Raw genomic sequence first — 18,507 nt, forward strand, 5'->3', positions numbered from 1 at the left:
TCTCTGGTGGACGCGGATGTTCGCCCTGTTAGGGTAAGTCTGGTTAGGGGATGGTTCATGTCCTTCAGTTCAGATCTCGCAAAGGGACTGGGGGAGTGGGAGAACGATAGAAACGAGGGTGGACCAGCATGATTTGGTACGAAACTGGTCGCTCGAAGACGTTGCCAGTTGTTCATCGGCTACATCCAAAGCAGTTAGCAAATGCCAGTCCTGCTGTGAGGTGGTTTGGGATTGTTTCAGCGTTTTGTTTTTTTTTTTCGGTTGGTAACGCTCGTCCGGGAACCTTTCACGTGTATTTTGAAACCTTCACGAAAATATACCGGCGGTTGTTACGGCGTTGGTATCAGAGTAGAAGAATTCCTTCAGTTCGATTGAGTATTGGAAAAAAAACGAAGATGTTCACCGAAGTAAGAGAAAGAACGCTTTTTGAAGACGGCAATTGTGTTTGGCATTGATTTCATTGTCTTTAGAACACGGAAAGAGTCAAATTGTGGACCGGTAAAGTGCCCTTTGTTTGTAGCGAAATTGTGAAACAGAACCTTGAAACAGTGATATGTGGACGCGCTTTTTTGTCGTCTATATAGTGGTTTGAATAAACTTATTTTATTTATTTATTTTAAAAATATAGAATTCTGCTACATTTCATTGCAAAGATAAAGTAAAATAGGAAGTTACAGGATAGGTAGATCCTGTTTGTATCTTAACCGTATCAAAACTGTGAGTTAACTATGAAGTAAAAAAAATGTGAAAGGAGATAAAATAGCTAATATTGAAATAAATATTGTGTGCAGTTATAATTGTAATTATTAATTATGAATAAAAAATATATTTATTACCGAACAATAAGTAAAACCTTTTCATATAGTTCTTTTTTGATGCGAATAATTGAGAATTATTGAGAAACGTTAAATTAGTGTGTTTTTTTAATGTTTACTGCAAACTTTTTGTTTAGTACAAAAGTACTGTCTACTTCTCCTTTTAGTACAAATATTTTTTGTAGTAATCCTTCTTTATAGCAGCCATAATAATCCATTTTAATGTGCATTATTATTACGTGAACCATACAGTCCTCCATGTTATGGAAATGGCAAATTGAAAAACATTTAGAACAATAATTTCATTTATATGTCAGGACCGAACGGTCAGTTATTATTTCGTTGATTATAAAACAATTATAAACATAAAATGAAATTTATGCAATTTTTAAAAAAATAGACACGATTTTTCCGCCACTATCATTTATGACGATCCGGCCTATTAAGAAAATGAAAAATTAAGGAAAAATAAAATAAGGCATATTTTTCCCTGTGTGGTGGTTCACGATGCTGTTGAGACTTTAAACTAGACCGGACAAAATTACCTGTGGGTTACTGATTCGAACGACAATATTGACCATTTCGATTACAAATTAGATTTACTTTTACATTACCAACAGTTAACTAATGAATAATAGCTTTAAATTTAAACATAATCAAATTAGAATAGTTCTTCAAACCGAGCGCGATTAAGTGCCATCATTTGCTAGTCATTTATCCTGGGTGTTTCTAGTGAATGCATAAATGCATTCGCTATCACAATTTGAGCCTAGCTCATCTTTTCTATCCATCGTCTTTACAGGTTAGATTGTCCGGTGTCATTCGAAAGACATGCCCAACTTCTACTAATCAGTGAATTGATACATGTATTCATTGTTCATTTAAAATTTATCGCTTTATAAACCATTTCGATGATTTTTTTCTAAATGATCCTTAATTCGTATGACCTTGAACTTTCGCATGATAGCAAACCTAAATGTAGCTTAAATGCTCAGCAATTTTGTTGTAAACCTCGCAAACCGGAAATACCTGTAATTTGCTGATCTTCAAAGCACGTGTGAAAAATGCAAACAGAGAATGAACAAATTAATGCACGCACCTTTAGGCTAAGGCAAGGCATGAAAATAATGCAATGCAAATGCAGTTATAATGCCAATTCCCACGCAGCGCAGGGCTAATTTTTTGCAATCCGATGCACCAACACCGTTCGGTGGAAATGATACAGGCGCAATTAAAATTTCCCGTTTCGCGCGGGAAACGGCTCGCGCTAGCGAGGTGTCGGATCAACGAAGTCGTTGTCATTGTGGCTTGAGATGCCAATCTTATTTTATGGCCCAATGATTTGTTCTGTGTTGCGTTTACATTAATGTGTAGCAAAACGGCGATGAAGAAAATGTGCGATCTAGCGGTCGTTTAATTAATTGCACTACGTGAATGTGTGCAATGTTTATGATCGTGTTCGATGATAAATTATTACTCTTTTTTTAATTAAACAGCAAATCATTTGCTAGGCGACTGGATGGTAAGCGAAAGGCGATTCAAGAATTGTGTAAACATTAATGGAACGTTGATTATCCGAGTGTCGGATTATCCGTGCACCTCGGTGATGACAGTTCTAAGGGCAATTTGACACATTGAATAGTGTCAAGCTAAAAATTAAGCGTTTAATAAAAAATTAAAAATTATTTTGCAAAATCAAACTAGGTACATAGTAAAAAGACGAAGAAAAAACCCACAAAAACTCTATCCACCACACATATAACGACCGTCGAGTAACGAGGAAACGAAAATAATTTGTACCTAAAAAAAGAAATTGCTCATTCAAAGGACATAAAATGGTAAAAAATTCTGAATATTTACGAAATTTTTGGCTAACTTCACAAGTTGATAAATTGCTGATTCTCTGGTGGCGTTTAAGAATAGCTTCTGAAAATTCCATATAATAAATTTTCGACTTCAGCACCGAGCAACAAAAGCAAAGAAGTTTCTGTAGCCGAAATGTTCGTTATGTGAGATTAACCTCGTTAAAAGAGGAATTTATTGTAATATTTATATTGAATCATTATGTAAAAAACTCGTTAAAAGAAATACTTGTTATGAGATGTTTGACGGTATTTTAAAATTATCCGTGTTATCCGCTTATCCGGTCAGAGACGAGTCCCAACTCTGACACGGCTTAAAAGGCATTCCAATGTAAAAATGTATAACGCAGTTAAGCAACATTTTTTTTATGCTATTTGCACCTGAATGTGATTGAAATAATAAAAAAAAAACACATTTCTATGATGACTTTTTGCATGAAAAAAAAAGGTTTACCAGAAACGTCCTTCAGGCATACGAACAAAACATCATCTTTCATTTGCAATATTTCTCCCATACAAAATAAAATACTTCTATCCTTCCATTATTCTAAGCATCAACCCTACAGGTGCAGGCCAATTTAAACCATCACAACTACGGTTGTTAGCAAGTCCTGTAGCCATTCCCTATCGCTAACGAGGAAACTATCCAATCGCTAGGAACAAGCAACGTGAGCAGCTAATTAGAACACATCGATAACGAGTCTTGATAAGCAATACCAAGCTGCTTGAACTCTCGTTTTGCTACTCGACATTAGTTTTCCCACACTTTTCTCGCTATTGCAACAACTCCCACCCCGGGTACCTCTAATAACAATGGCCGTTCGCTAGAATGTTGTTATTCATCATGGCAAAACTGCAGTACAAATTCACTTCCCATCGCAAGTGATCGCAGGGATGGGTTTTGAATTTGCACTTTAGTGTGTTTTACCATTCAACAGGATGGAGATGTTTCCAATTAGTCCGTTAGCGCATGGCAGGGCATGCGGCTTGCATAGACGAAATGCATCCGAGTGCATCATCGACGAAATGATATTTCTTTCAATAATAATACCACCCCTTTACCCACTGTACGCCGTGCCGACTTTGACGAACGTTTGTAACGAAACAACTTTATTGTATTGCAGCAAGAGCTTAAGAGCTTATCACGACGCAGTAAAGGGATTGCCGGCATTGCTCAGCTGATCCAGTATCGCCTTGTGCAGGTCCTCTATCTGCTCGTACAGATAGGAATGAATGTCACCGCTACCGGAGTGATTGTACGTGTTGCCCCGATTGTCGAACGATGCAATGTTGCCATTCTTATCGATTTCGGCATAGCTTTCGAACTGCTGACCCGGGAAGCTGGACGGTTCGCTGGTGACCGTCTTCGCCGTTGCCTTGCCCGCCGGATCAAGGCACTCGCGTGTCACTTGAATCTTGTTTACGTCGTCCTTGGTTGAGTTTTTGACGATCACACACTTGAACGATTCCGGCGGGCATGTGAGCGTGTCACAAATGATGGTACCTTAGAATTTTGGGGTGAGGAAATACCGTAAAGATTGATGCAATTCGTACTACATATTTTGCGTTTTCTTTTTTTGTTCTCATTCTTCAGCGAAGAATAGCGAGTTTTGAAGACTTGAAAATGTACAAAACCGCTTCAGCGATACTTACCATTTTCTATTCTAGCATTCGATTCACCGCTGAGTGTAAGTAGACTGCTAAGCTGCCGTGGAGTTCGGTTCAGCGCGGCACCTTGTACAGCAACGGTACCGAAAACGGCAACAGCAAACACTACCAGCAGCAAAGTTTGGCCTTTCGACAACATGTTGCACTTTTACTGTTTCTTTCACACAAAATAAAGTTCACTAACAAACAAAAAACCTCGTTCAACACGATCGATGTGTGCAGCTTCCAACACCTGTACTGACTGAGCCGGAAAATGATCGTAGACGAATGTTTTAAATACGCGTTTCTACTACTGGACTGATACACTCGTGGGAACGCGAAATAGACGCATCGATTGTTCGGTTAGCTGATGTTGATGGTGTTTTATTTTGGGCTGGAATACAACACAGCTAAGTTAGAATACACCTGTGACGCTGCTTAGTGCGGTGTTGCTGTTTCACTTAACGTAATTAGTGTACGTTATTAATCATCACGGAACTTTAGCCACTCGGTGCGACCTGACGCACTGTACTGCCCCGCTCAAATCTAATTGAGATCGTTTAACACCGCTTCCGAATAATGCACGCTCGGGGCAGTGTCTATGGCATCATCAGATCACAGTCAGTATTTCCCGACTCGATGACTTACTTGTGCAGCACGCGATTTGAAACTCGACGCAAATGTGCAGATCAATCATCGATTACATGTCCGGAATTAGGGACAGGAACTGTAAGCGCTAAACCGGATCAGTAGCTGGGCTAGATCGCGACCACAACAACTACACGATCGATTCGGTTGAGTTTCAGTACGATCGTGGTCTTGCCGATGAATAGCTGTTGCGTTTCAGCCATAATGCCGCTTCTGGTTCCGATAACGCTTCGCTTGATAAGCGTGCGATGTTCCGCGGAAGATGTCTAGTGAATGAATATTTAATATGCTAGCACAGGCTGTACAGATCGCATTGTTTGTTTTTCGGAAAAAATTCAACAATACAATCAAGTAGCAAAATTTGTTTGCTTTTTTTAAAAGCATATGATTTTTATACGCGGTATGTGGAATTTAGTTTTGGTGAAGATGTCCACATTCCTAATTATCTTGAGTCTAAATCCGACTTTGAAACGAATTTTAATAGGGCATTTAAGAAAAACGCCTTCAAGGATGATAATCGCTCTATAAACTTGACGTGATTGCTCAAGATTAGAGGGTTCTTCTACGTAAATGCAAATAGTTTGAGTATCCACACATTTCTCTGCGGTATGGAGTAACCCGGAACACATACTTTCGAGATTTAGAATTTTGTGTAAGAATAATATTAGCTTAAAACTATTAATTTTGAGTTGCGTTGAGTTAAAGGTACTATGAAGTAACTTGAAGATTTTTTGATTGTCATATCAGGCACTTCTATCAACAACTACAGAAGTATAGACAACTTTAACCATTGAAGGTTCAAAGGATGAGGCTTCCATGTCTTTGATGAGAACTCCGAAGTATTCTTTTAAATTTAGCTGTGTTACTCAAAAAGTTGATAGGAACATAGCATTCCTGTTCATGTAGAATTAAGTTCGTATATCTTCGTAATCTGAAGAAAAATATGATGTTCGTTAAGAGTATGAGAGAAGATGCATTATCCGGACAAACTTATCCAATTTTAAAAATATGTTCATTTCATCTGGAAATATTGCTGCAGTCTCTGTTCGATGGACTCTCTTCAAGATCTTCAAGAGTAAATCGAATAATATCTCGATCAATGTCGAATAATTCTTTAACAGAATGCTCTCAGGATAGTTTAAACAAGAATGTTTACCACACTTCTACTCTTTTTATAGTCTACCAACACCTTCTTGGTCTTACATAGAGTTCGAAACCATCAGAGATTCTTTGACATAGACAACCGATACGTGAGATTTTACATTGTAATACCTTGAGGTTCATGAAGGGTATTTTTGAGTTCACAAAAGATTATAGTTTAATCGTTAAATGACTCCTTAAAGTTGTGAGGTACTTTGCCAAAAGATAGGATTTCCACTTCATCCATGATGTCCTCAAATTGTTAGGCTAATAGATCAATTACTGAATACATTCCTTAACAGTTTTCTAAACAGATGAAAACAGCAAGTAATGATAAGGGAATTTAAAATCAAATTTCAGTAACCGTCGTCTAATAAGCAATCACACACAGAATTTGTGTGTGAATGTAATTGTGCCGATTGCCTGTAGCGTGACTTCATGTCTTGGTTGAACAAAACAGATAAAATAGGCTTAAATTAAGTAGAAAATAGACAAGGCCCCTGTTTTTTTTCAATCTACTAAAACTTCTACACATCTTCTATCGTGCTTCCGTCAATCAGAAGCTGTGACTTAGCTGAACTGCGAACTAGATCAGATAAAAACGGTATAATGCATTAATTTATAATTGAAACGCATTCACCAAAACAGCACTGTTTTTCCATCAGCATGAAAACAAGAACAAAAACTTGTTTCATTAACGCGGACATGTTTTTCCCATGCAACAATAGTGAACATGTGTCACGATTGAAATAGAACCCGGATTAGTGCATCAACGCTACCGGAAACTCGTGAAACAATGCGTAATTTTTAATTTAAACAATGGAATTAAAAAAAAATCATTTCATAAACATAATACTTTTCAATCAAAACATTCAATGTATTGGCAAAAAAAACAAAAATACACTAGAGGATTAGAGCATTAGAGGATTTTACATGTTCCGCCCTGCACTAAAATCCTATGTTTAATGAATTATTATTGTAATGGCTGTTATTGTCTCCGGACTCCACTAACGGAGGAAATACATATTCATATTCCACTCGCCACAAAAACTATACACCTTGTTTAGCGTTGTGATCCCATCAACTGGAATCCATAATCCGGACGATAAGCTTAAAGGTATTGGCCACCCTCCACAATTCGCTTTGCCCCTTTGTTCGACAGCAAAAAAGGGCAAGCGGCGGACATGACTGTGGCTTGGAAGGTTTCCATCATCGCGGGTGGTGCTAAAATCAAAATCTAAATTCCACTTTAAGGCTATCGTTGAAATTCCGTTCGCAGTGTGAATGCTACCATTACCTCAGGAATGCACTAAATTCCCGCATGAGGAAATATGATCCGTGCCTGCAAACGAACGAAGCGGTCGAATACTATAATAGTTGAGGTAATTTGGCTTCCGGTACGGAAACCAAATCCTGCCACACATGCATCCAACCCCGGTGCGTTGTAATCCCGTTCAGCAATTATCGTAATACGTTCCGGTGTTTTGCGTACCCCTTGGCTCGGTCTGGTCGGGATTCGTTGCAAAAAGGCGTACGAATCTTTCCGCTGGAAGCCTTGAATTGTTCTTCCAAGGTCAGTTGCGTTGTAGTTTAACAGTATTCCATCTATTTCGTACAGGAAAATGGATGTATGTGGGGAGAAATTCCCCCCACCCCCCAATACTTCAATCAAGATAGGAAATTATTCCATCGGGACAATACTTATCATTCGATGAAATTTTCGATGGAAAACCGACTCCGATTGGAAGTTTAGACAATGATCATAACAAAGTAGTAAGCATTAGCTTAAATTTTTCTTTGTTTTTTATACATTTCTGGTAATTTTAGTAACTTTCATGTACTATTTGGATATAAATAGTAACAATTGTTAATTAATTTCAAATCATCGATTATAATCATTGTCTAAAAATAAGAAAACGTTAAAAGATTTTTGGAGACTGTAAGTGACTGTTCACGATCACGACGTAAACTTTACTGTCTGTAGGGGATCATTGTCCTATCTCAGATCTTCATCTTAGATCAGGGATCTCCAAACTAGCCCCATCCGAGAGATACCGAAATTGGCCCTCAAAGAGGCCCGCCATCTAAAAGATTTGGAGGGCTCTGTTTTAGATCACTCCAAAAGAAAAAATAATTTTTTATTGTTTTTTTTCTTAACATTGTGAGAATTATAATTCTTATAAGTTATTATTCGAAAAAGTTATGTAAAATAAAATGTAAGCATAGGAGTTTCAAACCATTTTTTGGTCGACATTTACACAAATCGAACACAAAAAATGATCCTACTCACTACTTCTTGATCCACTAGAACGAAATTTTGCATGGGTTTACCGCTTATTTTTAAATGTTATAAAAAACACTTTTGTAAAGGACTATTTCAACATCCGCTCGATACAATCTTTTCGTGGGTATGAATTCATCATAAATTCATTTTGCAAGAAACATTTCCATACTTGGTACCCAGATTTTTCTCAAGAATCCCAAGAACCGATTGACTTGGAATTTTATCACATGTTCTTTACGGTTTATTAAGTTCATTAGTATTTAATGAAAACATTTTTAAAATAATAGCTATAATACACTAATTTTATCATAAAATTACTTATTCTTGAGAGGAAATACTTGAATAAATCTTTTCTCGAGGAAATACTCGGAAATTCAATATTTGTGATAGTTTTTCTTTAATAAAATCAGGATATTGATTTTTCCACGAATATCGTAGTAGATATCTGTAGTAGTAGTAGTAGTAGTAGTAGACAGTTTATTTGGATGAAAATTGAATGTGTACAATATACAAATTAGACGTTAATTTTAACGGGTTCGATCTCATCTTTCCTCGTTATTTTAGGTTAGCGTTTGAGCTTGTCGGTTGTGAAAGTAAAGTATACCTATCTGGCGTTTGAAAGTTTAGTGGGAAAAATTTTGTACAAAAAACCCACGAGAGTAAGAAAAAAAAACTTATATCTATTAACTTAACTTAGTTTTGTATCCTAATCTAATGACTTATCTAATCTTATTCTAGGATTTTCTTTTTATTAGAAATCTGAAATTAATTGATTGGCTTATGATTTCGTGCATTCTTAAAAAACGGTATGGGTTTCGGGGTAGGTAATATGTGGGGAAGTTGGGTGTAAAAGGAAGGTGTAGGGATTTGTTCTTTAGCCAGTAGTTACATGTGAGTTCGTTTGGTTTCTGTTATTATAGTTTGTTGTTAGTTTTATTATGTGTTGCTCAATGGTATTTATGTTGCAGCTTCTATGAACTAAATAAGTCCTATGCCATGAAGGAACATTTAATATAGTTTTAAGATACTTATTCTGACAGATCTGAAGCTTCTTTTTGTGTGTTTTGGCACACTTTTCCCATACAGGAGAGGCGTATGTTATGGTTGGTCTGATTAAGGCAGTGTAGAGTAATAATTTATTTTTGAAACTAAGCTGTGATCTTCTATTTAGAAAACAATATAATATGCGGAAGATTTTTTCACTTTTGATACTTGTGTTTTCTATATATTGTCTGAACGTTAATCTTTTGTCTAATGTTAAGCCGAGATACTTGGCATTTTCCTTCCAAGGTATAGATGTGTTTTCTAAATGGAGCTGCGTGTTGGGAATTTTATTTGAACTCGTGAAGCGAGTAAAAAATATGGCTACAGATTTCTCTCCATTTAAATTTAGTTTCCACTTGTGACAATACTTTGAATAAATATTAAGTGCGGAATTTAATGTTTTTATTATAGTTTTAGCCTTTTTTCCACTTGCGCTTATTACTACATCATCAGCATACAGATATTGGTTGCGATATCTGCTGTCCAGAATACCAAATATAAAGAACCAAACAGTTAATGTGTTGATACAGCAACAACCAACATTAAGTAAGTGCAACAATGAAGCAATTCTTCATCACCTGCGCCATCATTAAGCCAACTAATTAAACTTTCACAAAATTGGATAAAAAAAATCACAAAAAAGATTCAAATTTTGCTACATTTTACACAATATTGTTTAAGATAAACATAAAACAAATTAAACGACTTCTTTTCCGCTTTGAAGTAACCAGAACTGGCTTCAAGTAAGTAAGAAACACCTTAACACATTACTTTCCTCGACAAACTTAGCATCTGGTCATTGAGCTGCTTCCCAAAGGAGCTGCGGCTACGGAAATGCTCACCGAACAAATTGTCTGTAACGCCCTGACCTCGACCACCAACGTTTGCTGGCTCTGGCGGCTGTAAGTGAAGTTGACTCAACCCTGTAGAAACACATTCCGTATTGCTGCTTTAGACAGTGTCCTTCATACCTTCAGACGAACCAAATACCGTTCGAAGTGCATGGCGACACATTACGAATAAAGGCAGTGTTCGTTCACATTTCTCCGAAAACGTAGCACAAGAGACAAAGATGCAATCGTTCGCAGCGAACGGAAGCAGCGAGCATAAAGCGCGAATTTGTCCACACGGACGTTTTCCCTCGGGAGGGATTTTGGCATTCTAAAAGCAATAAAAAGGATAACCTGTTTCCGGTAAGGTTCAATTATCTAGTGAGTATAATAAAGGCAACCGGGACGGCAACAGGACGCCCCGTACCAGTGCGACATGCTGTAAGAAATCGTTCGTCGTTATGATCTTTCTTGTAGCCGTTTGTGATGTTTTTTTTTCTTTCGTTAAATCCACACTTTCTTTTCAAAAACGGAACCCAAGAATGGAATGAGCAGGTTTACATTTGCTTTTACGCCACAGACATAACGCACCGAGGGTCGATCTGCTTTTGGAATAGCCGAAAGTAGCTGCAAGTGAGAGTGAAAATAATGGGTCCGGCAGTCACAGCCGCCAGTTCCCGGTGGACAAAATCAGAAGAAATTTAATTTAAGGATCAAAGAAGAGTGCAAGACCGTCCGTTTCTGTATCGGTATTGTTTTCCCATCGATTTCAAGACCTTTCCCCCCATCGACGGTGACTTGCCGGACAGTGAAACGGGTCCCTAGGGGGTGGAAGAAACACACTCAATCGCAGAAGCACTTCCCAACTGGTCGTTACAGGAAGCGCGCATCTTCCGCACTGCAGGTTTGCACGATTCTTGTGCGAATTTTAACATTTTTTTCTCCCTCTACTTTACATTAGGATGCGATATGTTTGGGAGAAAGAAAAAAAGTAAAAGCATTACAGTTAACAAACAAAAAAACTGTCCCCTTTTTTCTTCAACTGGTTCTCGTTTGCATTCATGTGAACTACTTTGTGACTCATAAATAAACAAAACGGATTAAGGGGGCCGCGGGGGTGGTAACGTGGCCGCAGGAGAATCGGACCAAAAAAGCACTGATTTTTATAGCCTCAAGATGCTTGTGATTTACTCGGAAGACGACGGCGATTGTGTGCGAAGTAAGGGAGATGGGGTAAAACGTGCAACAGAAAACAATGAATGAATAAAAAATAAATAGATTTAAAAAAACAACTGTTACGCTCTAGTGGAATTCTTGTTTTGTATAATAAAGAATGCAATTCGCAACTTCACCCTTATTATGCTTTAATTTGCAAAAAAGTTGTCATTTTGTACGTTCAAGGTTTTTTAGAATTTTTATTTAATTTTTTAATATTTCTTCCCATCTTTAGATACAACAGTGCTGCATCTTGCTTTGTAGTTCGTGTAGATCAAGGCCAAGAATTAGTATACAGTTTGAGCAGTTCTAGCGAAAATATGAGTCGTTAACAGTAAATCCCCATTGTATTTACTGGTATCTGTTGGTCGAGAATTGGCATAACATAACTTTAATTATTTTGACAAATTATAGTTATTGTCAAATAAAATCGATGAAAGCCAGAAATGCAGCCCAAGACCTTGAGGTTATAGTGCCACATAAGAAGAAGACTCATGATAGACCACGTGTTTTCCAGAGAAAGTTTATCAGACATTTGTAATACCTTCTCACTTCTAAGTTGAGACCAGAGCATCATAAAGATACAGCATTCTGGTCCCCGACAGCAGACATAACTTTAAAGTGCAATAGAAGCTGAAGGTGAGGATCGAGAGTAAATAGACCTCATTGTTCGCCGAGAAGGTCAGAGCTACCTCAATAAAAGTTGAAGAGTTATCTAGACAAGAAAGACAACTGTTATACGAAGAAGAGTAACGACAGACATGAGGACCAATTACTCTACGTTCTAGTCCAAGAAAATAAGTGCTAGTGACTCCTTGTTTCATTCTCCTCCATTGACAATCGACGAATGAAATTCGGAAATTTCCTCTTACATCAAGAAATACCATAAGGAATATGGGGTCTTTTGGTATGATCGGACCTCAATCCATCACACCAAGAGATGGAGTAGATGGATTGGCAAAGGGAAACATTTTTGACAAAGACTTCCATTTCTCCGAATATCCCTTAGATGTGATGGCCAGATAGACAGAGGACCTGTTCCAATAATTATTATTAAGTTTATGTTTATAAAGAAGAAAATAATGTTGCTACTCTTGTAAAAGAGTTGTTAATTGTCTTATTAAACAAACATCTCTTTGTATGCAACATAAAAGAAGATTAAAAATATACAAAAACCTGAGAAAAAAAAACTTCAAACCAGAAACCCCATTATCATCTTGGGCATTACATACGGATATACAAAAAAACCACTAATCCGCTGGATTCTGCACAACCGCTGCAATCTGTCATTTTGTCTCGATAAATTCATTACCAAGACACACGTTAATTAGTTGATCGTATACGATCACCGCTTACCTTCCACAATGTTGTCCGGCAAAAGCGATCGTCCCTTTATCCCTTTTGCTTAGCGCAATTCTTCGCAATTTCTGGCGCCCGCAAGAAACGATGGATCACATTTCAGGTCGGTTTGCTACGGCGACTGTCTGACTGTACGATGGCGGCACAGTTGCTTTCATCGTTCAATCAGCTGTCAGCTGAGCGACAAACGGCACCAAAGCGGGATGAAGGAAACCCGCGTGCTAGGGTCGAGTTCTACGATGGGGAAACGAACGCAGTTTGCCACAGTGGACACAACCGTGTTGTACATAGCATTTTTACTTGCTGAGCACCGATGGATGGATCGGTCGTCTAGCACTGCGCCTTGGGGGAAAGGAACAAGACACAAAAGTATCCTCCATTCGCTATGCTGTCATCTTTCTTTTGCTGCAATTCACTCATTCGTATGATCAAAACGGTGGGCTAGCGTTATGCCACCAACGTTGGTTATTTGATATCGTTTCCACCAACACCGTCAACACTATTCGCAATACACCTTCGGATGCGAATAGATCAGATGGAACGATCTACAGCTCTATTTGTCTAGATAGATGAACATATTTGTAAGTAATAATTTCACCCTTTATTGATTCTTTATGCAAATAGTTGAGCAATTACATTTTTTCCCCTGCAACCCTAATGTATCTCTCATTGTGTGCATCATTATTTACGCATCATCGGTGTTTTATTGCTATTTTTTTTATCTTTTAATCATATCTTTAATGGAGTCAACACTGGTGTGCGGTTAGTAAATAGGTGATGTTGGTGAGTAAATAAATTTAACGAAACCATACGTTGCATCCTTTTCCATCACAGTTGTTTTCACTCTGGATAACAACATTTCTTAAAGAAATGTAATAAATTAACATTGTAAATGAACAGTAAACAAGATGACAAGGAACTTAAAAGCGAAAGTTAACAGAAAAACCCAAAGCTCAATAATAATAGAACAAAAACAAACTGACAAAATAAATCCTAATCACATGCAGCATTATTGGATGATTGTAATTAGTGTGACTGTGTGCTGCTTTAGTACTTTGCTTTGTTTGCTATTCCTTTCTCTAATGTTTTGCACTTGTATCGCTACTATAACAAATTAAAGGTTATGTTTTATAAAGTTTTGCTCCTTAGTGCTAGTATTTTAATTCATTTCCATCACTTACGCTACGAAATTTTTATTTTGCAACTTTTCTTTTCACCCAACACTACTTGGCAACACTTGCTATAAACTACTTTAACACAACTTTCACACCTGTTGAAAGTTAGAAAAATAGACTGCTGAAATGCAGTGGTGAAAAAGAGCATTTATTGAACGCTCGTAAGAATTATGCATCACATGTATTTGTACGGAATGTAAATAAGATACATTTTGACGTGATTATCTTACACGGAATTCAACCCCGTGTTGTTGTTTTTTTGTTAATCTGCATTGTTCTCCGCAAAACTACATTTAACATGTTACGATTGAATAATTACTAGTGAAAGCTAATAAAATGGTGAGCATGAAAAGAAAACAATAAATATATGCAGCCTTAGCTATCACACGATACACAACATAATAGAAGCGTTTGGTTAATTAAATAAAAATACTTTTTTCTTTAAATGAATCAGAAAAGGTTTAAATTAATACTTTTACCAGAGAAAGAGCCGAAAGCTTCACGGTTTTGTTTGGTAAATGGTTTTGCAAAATAATAAAGATTCCTTTTTTTGGCTTACAACAACTTAAGTACAATCCAACTTTTCAAGACTAGAAAATGGATCCGAATATGACCAGCTTGTTAGCGAGAAGCTTACATTACATGACAGTAAATAATCATTTTGAAGCTTACTTCAAAAAGAAGTAATTTTAAGCTACGTTTGCGTGTCAACATATTTCACAAACAGCATATCATTGTACTTTCTCCCTTTCTGCCACAGCGGATAGTCCTACCAGGAACACTGATTTCCTGGTCCCGCTCTTACACTTATACTCATCTACTCCCATAACGACCGTTGGTGGCATCGTTTAGCTCATCCATTAGGGATAGCGGAAATCGTTGATGTGGCTCAGTTTGCTGCTGAGGATGATGATGGTTAGCGATTTGTAACACGGAATTGAGATTGTCCATTTCCAGCTTCAGTGAGGAGACACATTCGTGCAGCGGTTGCAGTGAATAGCGTGGCTGGGCACTTTGCTCGACGAGTGCACGCAGCTGATCGATGTCTAAGCTAGTGCAGGATAGTGAAAGGGACTGCACTTCGGGGCTCAGTACGGCAGCCGAAAGATGTCCGCTTCCTTCGGCAGAAATATCCCGTGGATGGAAATTCTGAGAAATGCACATTTTTGTTTAACAGCCATTAAATGCTTGAAAGATTGACCAATTAATTCACCAACACAAAAAGGAAAAAGGTTTTCCAAAGTTATCTTTTTCAATTTTAATTTTAACACGATTAATGCATAATGTTCCTAATTAGAAATATGTTCTAAAATTTAAATAAAATGACTTTTTACTAAAACTCAAGAGTTCCAAAACTCACCTGCAAACTGTTTCCAACCGCATTCACCATATTTTGCCGCAATTCGCGTACTTCTTCCTCTAGTTCGTACTTTTCTTGCTTTTCCAGCAGAATAGCATCCTGCAGTGATTGCAGATCGGTAAAGAACGTATCCTTTGCCGCTACAATCATTGCCTCCGACTGTTCGTACAGCTTAAGCCGCTCGTGAGCCGTTTCAAGACGAATTTCTTGAACCTGTACCAATTGTTTCAGCTCGTTCAGCTGCTGGGTGAGATTCATTTCGTTCCGTCCTGCCATCGAAACGGTTTGTTCCAGTGAAGTGTTCTCTCCCGTCAGTTTAAGCAATGTTCGTTGCGATTCTTCCAACTGAAGCGCTTTTTCGGTCAGTTCAAAGCGAACGTCATCTACCTCAGCCGTCATTGCATCGGCTGTGACCTTCCATTCGTCAATCGTAGCTTCCAGCTGTTCAATTTGAGCCGCATCACGCTGCAATTCATCGTGCAGACGAACATTCTCCTTCCGCACACGTTTCAGTTCGTGCAGCTCTTTGAAGGCGCGTTTCAGTGATCCCCAAACGTCACCATCGTTTGTCAGCAGACAGTTGTTCTCGAGCAGATCGATCAATCGATCTTTCTCCGAGCGGAGGGTGGCCGCTTCCTGTTTGTAGCTTTCCATGTCGGCTTCCATCAGCAGACAGCGTTCCCGGGCCGATGACATCTCGCAGCGCAATGTTGCACATTTCGCATGTTCCGCCGTAAGCTCCTCGACACGCTGTTCGGCCTGCTTTCGCTCGCGCGTGTGTTCCTTCACCTTTTTCAGGAGTGTCCTATTGTTCAGCTCATAGCGCTTCATCCGACGACGGTTTTCACTTTCGATCGCTTTCAGCATGATACGCAAGTTGCGTATTTCCACATCCTCTTCGTCGGCGCTACGCCCGGAATAAGATACATTTTCCCAACATTTAGAACCATGCTTTGGGCAGGAAGATTTTTGCGGTTTTTCAGCACTTTTCTTCTCTTTTTCCGTGTGCTGTGGGAAAAGCTTCTGTTCCAGTTCTTGTACATCTTGTTGCAGTGTTTTGATGGTTTGTTCGCTTCTTTTAACCAGCTCTATCGATGGTATGACATGATCGGTTCCATCGATACCATTGCCAAAGCTAACACACTGACCTAGTTTAAGCTCCAGATCTAAATTTTTCGACTGTATGCACCGGAAGTTTTCCATCAAGCGCATTTCGTCCTGTTTTGGGTTCGTTTTTTCCGTGCACATTGCTAACGCGTCTTTTAGTTGCTGCTGTTCGTTTATTAACCGATTACACTGCTCCTGTAAAATGTGATTACGTTGACGAAGCGATTCACATTCCTTCACATCTGGCCGGTGGGAATCGTGGGTGGTGAAGTTTATCGACAAAACTTTCAATTGCGCTTTTAGTTTCTCCACGCTGACATCTATCTGTCGTTTGGTGAAACATTCGTGTGCCAGCTGCGCAGTAAGCGTTTCGATTTGGCTTTTGTCAGATTCCCGGTGCTCCTGAAGACGGGCAAGGTCTTTTAGGGCTTCCTGTTCTTTTTTGGACAGTGCTTCGAACTGTTGCCGCTGGTTCTGTAACGCATCTTGAAGCTGACAAAGTACGGCATGAAGATCGATGTTTTGCTGTGCAAGAAATTCATTCTTTTCCAGCAACTCTGGCACAGGATGAAGGGAAATGTTGTTACTACTGGTAATCGCTTCTGTTGGCTGGTTTGTTTCAATCTCTTCGTTCGTTTTGGCACACCGTTTGTTGGCTTTGCTTAGTTCATGCTGTAACGCCTCTATCTCGTACCTCAAACGCAGTTTTGCTTCTCGTGCTGCTTCAACGAGTGCTCCCTTTTCGGTGCGTTCCTTACACAGCAGCTTCTCCAGCGAGGCATACGTATCCTTTAATTTGGCATTTTCATTTTGGCACCGATGTAATTCATCCCTATACCATCTTTCTGTTGATTTTACGCCACTGATTTCACTTCGACCATCGAACAGCTGATGTTCCAGGGCTTTGATCTTTATGGCGAGATTTTCCTTTTCCACGTGTTGTTCTACAATTTTTTGCTTCAAACTTTCATTTGCTTGCTCTTTGCACATTAACGCAAGCTTAGCTTCATCCAGCTCCGAACGGATGCGTAGCAGATCTCTTCCATTCTGATCCAATGTAGGTTGTGCCTTAAGGCGCGCTAGTTCCTTCCTTACGTCTTCTAGCTCCTTCTCTACTTCATTCTTTTCATCCAACAGCTTGTCGATTTTTTTACTCAATCCCAGCTCAATTTCATTCCGTATTTCGTTCCACTTGTACTTGTACGTAAGCAGTTCCGTTTTTGTCTGATACAGCTCGGTATTTAGCTGAACGAATCGCTGATGCATGTCTCCATGTCCCGCGTTTACCGTGGCAAAGGTGAGCTTTTCCTTACCACCCGATTCCGATAGGGAGAAGTTACCCGAATCATAATTGGTGGCACTTTCGTCCAGCTCACCGAATGTTGGGTGGCGCATCGGTTGTTGCAGCGGTGTTGAGGGTTGACTACCACCATCCGTTTGGATTTCGGAAACATAGGACAGCTGCGAGGAGGAGGGCGAAGGATACAGCAACATATGGTGCCAGGTTTGGCTGGGACGTGCTCCATTTGGTTCGCCCATTTCACCGTCCGAAGTTCGTTGCTTAACGTCGCTTTCATCGTGTATTGGTTGGCTGGTCATTTTAGCTACCACTGCTAAAATGAGAGCAGATACTCACAGAAAACCGTGAATTCATTTAATCAAGGTGCGGTGTTGATTACAATACCAAAATTACACTTTTTTTTAACATTGTATGCTGGCAAACACGAGAGCTTCCTTTATTTTGCAAAAACGGATGAGAAATGACGTTGCAAGCTATGCCCAATGTAAACACTGCGCAGCTGACAATCGAAGTGAAAATTTGGTACGAAATTTCATAGTGGTTGCTTCCACAACAGTAGCTCCCGTGCCAACTCTTTAAGCGCACGGTTTGCATGCTGCTGCTATTCACGTGAAAGAAAGAGGAATCGTTGCATCTTTAATAACTAATTTGCCACGAAAGCTTTATTTCTACAGTGGTTTGAAACAAAATTATCACTTTTTTCTACTATCAATTTTTGTTA

The 18,507-nt window shown here is 38.8% G+C and overlaps 2 protein-coding genes across 2 annotated transcripts; both read right to left on the bottom strand.

Annotated features, from left to right (window-relative positions):
* Positions 1-3,759: 3,759 nt before the first annotated feature.
* LOC125770522 (uncharacterized) lies at positions 3,760-5,091 on the bottom strand. The gene is made up of 2 exons (XM_049440230.1): positions 4,331-5,091; positions 3,760-4,181 (listed from the first exon to the last, which is right to left on the bottom strand). The coding sequence occupies exons 1-2, from the start codon at positions 4,482-4,484 to the stop codon at positions 3,820-3,822; spliced, it is 516 nt and encodes a 171-aa protein (XP_049296187.1). The 5' UTR covers positions 4,485-5,091; the 3' UTR covers positions 3,760-3,819.
* Positions 5,092-14,832: 9,741 nt separating this feature from the next.
* On the bottom strand, positions 14,833-18,302 carry LOC125766925 (centromere-associated protein E-like). Its single transcript, XM_049433022.1, has 2 exons — positions 15,380-18,302; positions 14,833-15,168 (listed from the first exon to the last, which is right to left on the bottom strand). Exons 1-2 carry the CDS (start codon positions 18,083-18,085, stop codon positions 14,833-14,835), a joined length of 3,042 nt encoding a protein of 1,013 aa, XP_049288979.1. The 5' UTR covers positions 18,086-18,302.
* Between the last annotated feature and the right edge of the window lie 205 nt (positions 18,303-18,507).

The sequence above is a fragment of the Anopheles funestus genome, chromosome 3RL (assembly GCF_943734845.2).
Source record: "Anopheles funestus chromosome 3RL, idAnoFuneDA-416_04, whole genome shotgun sequence".
Taxonomy (NCBI): Eukaryota; Metazoa; Arthropoda; class Insecta; order Diptera; family Culicidae; genus Anopheles; species Anopheles funestus.

Excerpts from the sequence above, each read along its gene's own strand:
- LOC125770522 (XM_049440230.1), bottom strand. The coding sequence starts at position 4,484 with ATGTTGTCGAAAGGCCAAACTTTGCTGCTGGTAGTGTTTGCTGTTGCC. Across the intron at positions 4,182-4,330 it reads GAATGCTAGAATAGAAAATG|GTACCATCATTTGTGACACG; the intron begins GTAAGTATCGCT and ends CAAAATTCTAAG.
- LOC125766925 (XM_049433022.1), bottom strand. The coding sequence starts at position 18,085 with ATGACCAGCCAACCAATACACGATGAAAGCGACGTTAAGCAACGAACT. Across the intron at positions 15,169-15,379 it reads CGGTTGGAAACAGTTTGCAG|AATTTCCATCCACGGGATAT; the intron begins GTGAGTTTTGGA and ends TGCATTTCTCAG.